Source organism: Talaromyces stipitatus, genomic scaffold (genome assembly GCF_000003125.1).
Source record: "Talaromyces stipitatus ATCC 10500 scf_1105507295547 genomic scaffold, whole genome shotgun sequence".
Taxonomy (NCBI): domain Eukaryota; kingdom Fungi; phylum Ascomycota; class Eurotiomycetes; order Eurotiales; family Trichocomaceae; genus Talaromyces; species Talaromyces stipitatus.
In genome coordinates, this window is record NW_002990129.1 from 1 (window position 1) to 5,868 (window position 5,868).

General features: G+C 45.6%; 1 protein-coding gene across 1 annotated transcript, besides 9 other annotated features; it reads right to left on the reverse strand.

The window, feature by feature from the left end:
* Positions 1-9: 9 nt before the first annotated feature.
* Positions 10-213: a mobile genetic element.
* A 262-nt stretch (positions 214-475) lies between these two features.
* Positions 476-530: a microsatellite.
* Positions 531-608: 78 nt separating this feature from the next.
* TSTA_000010 (uncharacterized protein) lies at positions 609-5,633 on the reverse strand (the record flags this gene model as incomplete). The annotated part of the gene is made up of 2 exons (XM_002488812.1): positions 609-2,582; positions 2,666-5,633. The coding sequence occupies 2 exons, from the start codon at positions 5,631-5,633 to the stop codon at positions 973-975; spliced, it is 4,578 nt and encodes a 1,525-aa protein (XP_002488857.1). The 3' UTR covers positions 609-972.
* Positions 792-815: a microsatellite.
* Positions 982-2,526: a mobile genetic element.
* Positions 2,733-4,814: a mobile genetic element.
* Positions 3,195-4,094: a mobile genetic element.
* Positions 3,462-3,998: a mobile genetic element.
* Positions 4,443-4,799: a mobile genetic element.
* Positions 4,509-5,306: a mobile genetic element.
* Positions 5,634-5,868: the final 235 nt, after the last annotated feature.

Genomic DNA, 5,868 nt, shown 5'->3' on the forward strand with positions numbered 1-5,868 from the left:
TATGCCTCGCTAAAGAGACACGCCAAGACTCAATCTCTCTCTGCTGCCCAGACACGGTGGCAGACCATAGCACCACAAACTTACCAAGATCTAGAAATAACTACATCTCCTAAGCGCCCTGGAGAGCTTCAACTTAACCGACTTGACCTTGGCCATATCATTGCAGCCCGTACTGGACATGGAGACTTCGCAGACTACCATGAACGTTTTAATCATGATGATGCTCATCTCCTCTGTCGATGTGGAGCACGAAAAGCACCTCTACATTTCTTCTTCTGCTATATAGCTAAGAGACGAGCCCCTCGTCCTCCTGGACCTCCTTCTGAGGTCATATCCTTCCTTCTAGGCACCGCGAAAGGAGCACAAAAACTAGCTACATGGCTAGCAGAGACCCGTTTTTTTGAGGATATCTGTCCTCGCCAACCTCTCCTTAGCACCTAGCTAAGTCAGCCCTACTTTTCCCTTATATCTCTCTTTTCTCTCTTTCTTTCTCTCTTTCTTCCCTTCTTCCCTTCTTTCCTTCTTTCTTTTAAACTCTCACTGCTTGATTACTATTATGGTAGAGTTATGGGTCATGGAGCGTAGGTGGACCATTGCAGCTGGCAAATATCTAAAACCCACTCGGAAGTGGACTCCCTGTAAGACCACGGCAGCTATGGAAATGCGCCAAAGAGTCCCTTATTTGTATATAAATCTGATAGGACCTGAAGCCCGAGGCTTACCCCTCGGCGGCCTATGTCCCAGTAGGGATTGGTGGAAAGCGTGCGAGTCACGATCCACGGCCGTTAAATACACACACACACACACACACACACTCAATATCCGCAGAGTCAACCATTTCAAATCCAAAGGAAAACATGAAAATCAAAAACAATATAACTCGGAGGGTGTTGAACGCTCAATTCACAATCTGTAGATCTTGGTGTTGCGACCCGGAGATCTATATTCCCACTAACCTGTTCCATAACCATATCACCATTTCATGTTCAGGGATTCAGTAAATTTTCCAAGTATCTCTGATGAAGATGCCTTAGTTAGGCTGTCCGCAAGCATGTCGGTGGTAGGGATATATATTGGCTTTATCTCCCGGTGGTTTACGAAGTCACGTATAGCATGATATCGAATCAGGATGTGCTTGCTTCGAGAATGCAGCACTGGATTGTCGGATAGCTTCATTGCGGACTGATTATCCATATAGAATGGAGTCGGTCCCTTAGATCCTTTCTGAATCGAATGCAAGAAATGTCTAAGCCATACTGCCTGCTTGGCTCCGTCTGACGCAGCAATATACTCAGCTTCTGACGACGAAGTCGCAGTAATTGGTTGCTTTCGGCTTGACCAACTTACAGGGCCACCAGCCAGTATAAAAATATACCCACTAGTTGAACGTCCCTTTGTAGCATTGGCATATGACGCATCCGTATAACCGACTAATATCTTACCACTCCCCTTTTCATCTAACGCTCGGTAGATGATAGCATATTTGATTGTACCGCGGACATATCGGAGTATTCGCTTGACCGCTTCTAAATGGACTTTTGTGGGTTCGGCGAGGTGTTGGCTGAGACGATTGACAGGAAACTGGATATCTGGCCGCGTTCCACCAGCTAAATATGTTAGTCGTCCAATGATTCTTCGGAACTTTGAGTGCAGATCTTTTGGAAGGCGTTGAGAATCTGCTGAAAGGTTCGTACTAGGTCCGAGAGGTAGGATACGATCCTTCGAATGATTCATGCCAAATTCTTTAAGCATCTGAGTAGCATAGAATTCTTGATCCAGTCGTATACCTCCATTTGGAAGCCAGGTGATTCGGATTCCTAATATCTTCTTTGCAAGTCCAGGATCCTTCATTGGATGAAATTTCTTGAGTTTCCTCTTTGTCCAGTCAATGTCCTTAGTTGCTTTACCGAACACTAAGATATCATCCACGTATAGCGCAATGATGACTCCTCGTTCATTGATAAAGACACTTGAATCAGCTGTTGAAGGCTTAAAACCAATAGTGTTAACGAATGACTTGACTTTCTGATTCCAGAGGTTGGCAGATTGCCGTAAGCCATACAGCGATTGTAAGATCTCACAGACCTGATCTGGTTCAGTTGGTCCGACACCATGGTCCTCTAAGCCCTGGGGAATTTCCATGAACATTTCCTTGTCGATTCTTGAGCCTACGAAGGCGTTTGTAGCGTCAAGTAGATGAGCAACCATCCCGTATGAAGCTGCAATAGCGAACAGCACACGGAGGCTTTCCAGTCGGATTACTGGTGCAAATGTGTCTTCAAAGTCTAAACCTTCCTGTTGAGAGAATCCTCTGGCAACTAGTCGTGCTTTGAATCGTTCTAGACGCCCATCTGCGCCATATTTCAGATCGAAGACCCATTTACATGATATGACTGATCGTCCGATTGGTCGTTTAACAAATTTCCATGTGCCGAAGCGTATCAGATTTCGAATCTCAAGACCAATGGCTTCACGCCATCTAGGTCCATAAATTGGATGATTGACAGCTTCCTCATAAGTCTTGGGTATAGGAATTTGCTCCCCTTCAAGCCGCTTGTCAACTCGTAAAGCAAACTCGTCGTCTTCGCTAGTAGGAGTTCTATTGCAACTGCCAAATTGGCTGTTTCTCGTAGACGTGTCTCCTCATGAGAGACTTGGGAAGAACTATCCGTTGTTGATACTTTACTCGCTTCCCTTTCTTCCCGACGTCTTTCTTGACGACTTTTCCGGCCGTATATTTGCTCTGTTTGCTGTGATTCAATTAACGCCTGGGTTGGTTGTCGTATACGCTCAGATCGTCGCTTTGGTGAAGCATCTTGCTGAGATGTCTTTGGTAATGAAGGTGTAGTGGACGGGTTTGGATCAGCTAGATCCGGTGTAGTCGACGTAGTGGATTCTTGACTATGTGACTCGTCGACTGCGGTAGTTGCATCAACATCATCCTTGTGGTTGAGCACGGTAGGACTCATAGCGGTAGTTGATGCAGAATTGATAACTGGATTGACAGTGTGGTTAAACACACTAGGATTCTCAATGAGGCTGTTATATGCCTCATCATTCGTAAACTCTCGATCACCTGCTTCATCAGAAATGAAGCCTCGTTGATCCTCCAAAAAGATTGGATTGGTGACCTTCCGTACTCGCCCTTGTCTATCAAGTACGAGATATTGACTGCTGCTCTTGGTATAACCCACAAAAACACCTTCTTGAGCCCTCGGATCAAGCTTATCCTTTGTCTCAATGTGAAACCAGACTTTGCAAAAAGGAACTTTGAGCTTTGCAAGGTTATACTTCTTCTTATAAATCATCTCATATGCAGACTTCCGTTTCTCCCCTTCCCTTGGTGAAAACATGGTTCGGTTTCGAAGAAAGTTGGCCATCCTAACTGCATATCGCCAATACTTCTTCGGAACATTCATCTGCTGCATCATCGCTCTCGCGATCTCAAGTATGAAACGATTCAGACGCTCTGCTGGTCCATTCTGTGGTGGTGTATATGGCTCTGTAAACTCCAGGTCGATTCCCTTCTTCTCAGCCCATGATCCTAATGCGGCAAACTCCTTCGCATTATCCAATCTAATATTGATCAAGGCCTTCCCTAGAATACGTTCTTCTTTAGCCATCCACTTCTCCAAGATCTCAATCACGGTCTCAGTACGTCGATTGTCCGTGATGTAAAGCCATGAGAACCTAGTCGCATCATCAACTATTGCCAAATAGTACTGGCCTTGATACGGTCCCCAAAAATCAATATAAACTCGTTTCAACGGTTCCTTCTCCTTTGGAACCTCTCCTCGATTCTGGCGCTTCACACTCTTCGCCTGAATACACGTCTCACATGTGAAATCATACGATTCTGGAAGCTTCAAACCCATTCGCTTCACTAATCGTTTCATCCTTGGCTTCCCTGGGTGTCCAAATCGCTTATGAAGCAGATCCCAATCTGGTTCTCTGGACACTATTCGAGCCTCTTCATCCTTATTCATTCGCCTTGATCTTGTCATGAGTGTATCCTGGGACTCCACTGAGCCTAGATAACTCGTTCGACCGATATTGTAGCCTGTAGCCAGAGTCTTTCGATCCTTTCTGTAGAATCGATATCCATCCTTCTCATGAGCATTGTAGATTCCATCTCGATACAACACTTGTGTCGAGAGAAGGTTTTCTTCCATGTCTGGCACATATAAAACATTATTCAACCTTGCCACTCCTCCATCCATAAGAGGAACTCTAGCAATCCCTTTTCCCATAATCTTAAGGTTTCCTCCTGCAGTCTTTAGGACGCCTCTGTATCTTGTGTCAAGTTTTTCTAGGCATTGAATATCGCCGGTGCAGTGACTCGTTGCACCTCCATCAATAGTCCACTTCTTGACCTTTTGCTCACTTTGGTCTGGGTCTATGCTTGTAGCTCGATCTGCATAATGAACTCCAATCCACACCTTATATGCACTTTCTTCGCTGCTTTCCTCGCTGACACTCTCATCCTCAGTATCAGATTCTTTAGAAGCATTCCTAGCCTTTCCCTTAAACCTAACTTTCTTACTTCTCTTCTCGTGTGCTTTCTTTCTAGAGCTTCGCGTCTTTGAGCTCTCTTGAGAGTCATCTCTAGACTCTTCTTTCGACTTCTTTCGTTTGTCTGGTTTTGGACAATTCCTCGCAAAATGACCCATCTCGTTACAGTTGAAGCACTTAATATCAGATGCGCGGTTGGCCGATTCATTGGCTCCGATGGTCTTATTGGTACTGCCACCTTGCATGCGCTCTTGCTGTTGTAATCGTGATAGTACAAGCCCTCTCGATAGGTCCCCAGCTCCCAGTATTGAGAACTTCATAGAATCGTACTCTGACGGTAATCCTTCCAGAAAAATAACCATAATCGTCTTCTCTGGCAATTTCACTTCTCCGCCACTCACGTCAACTAGCTCTGTATGCCTCTGTTCCAACTGCTGTAGTCCTGCCTCTACTGTCGTTGTAGAGCTCATTTTCCATGTTATTACATCGCGAATCGCATACGCAACGTCTACTTCCGTGCGCCTTTCATATTTCTCCATAAGGTACGCCCATATCTCTCCTGATGACCTCATATGTTGGACCGCGGATTCATCACTTTCGGTAAGGTTCTGTAGGATGTACAATTTCGACAAGGAGTCTGCTGCACTCCATTTATCGTCCTTAAGAAGCTCATCTATCTTCTCAGATTGCTTCCTCCACTTATATGTATAATCCAACACTTTCCAGCACCCTTGTGACTTTAGGAATAACTCATACTTGTTTTTCCAACTTCGAACGTTTGTCCGATCGAGTTTCGCTATCTCGAATGTCATAAACTTTCTCCCATTGACCTCCTCAAACGTAGGAATCGTTTCGTCGTCTGGCATTCTCGCTAACTTGTCCACAAGTTGTCGGTCCGGTGTAAACTCTCGTATGGGTACCTCGACTCTAACCACAGTATTCTGCCAACCGCTGTGTACGGTGTTGTCTCTTTCTCGTTCGACGATCTCGTTCTCGGTGGCTTCGTCACGTTGACCTAAGGCTGTCTCGTTGCCTTGTTCGAATGAACCAGGAATTCTACCCTCTGGCTCAGGAGTCGTGGAAATAAACCGTCCTCTCTCGTCTCGTTGTCTCCGAGACATCAACTAGCCTTGAGCTGTAACACTTCTTCCTTCCAAACTTTCGAAGCGCGGTCGTATGCCCGAATTCGTCGTAACAATAGGTTGGCCGGCCTATCTTTACTAAGAGGATCGAGGATACAACAGACTAATCACGATACTATTACCTGCTTACACCCAGCGGTGATTCCGGTGGTTCGCCCTAAGTGCAAGACTCGCTTCCACGAACGCTGTTATGCTATCCTGCAGCTTAGCCCCA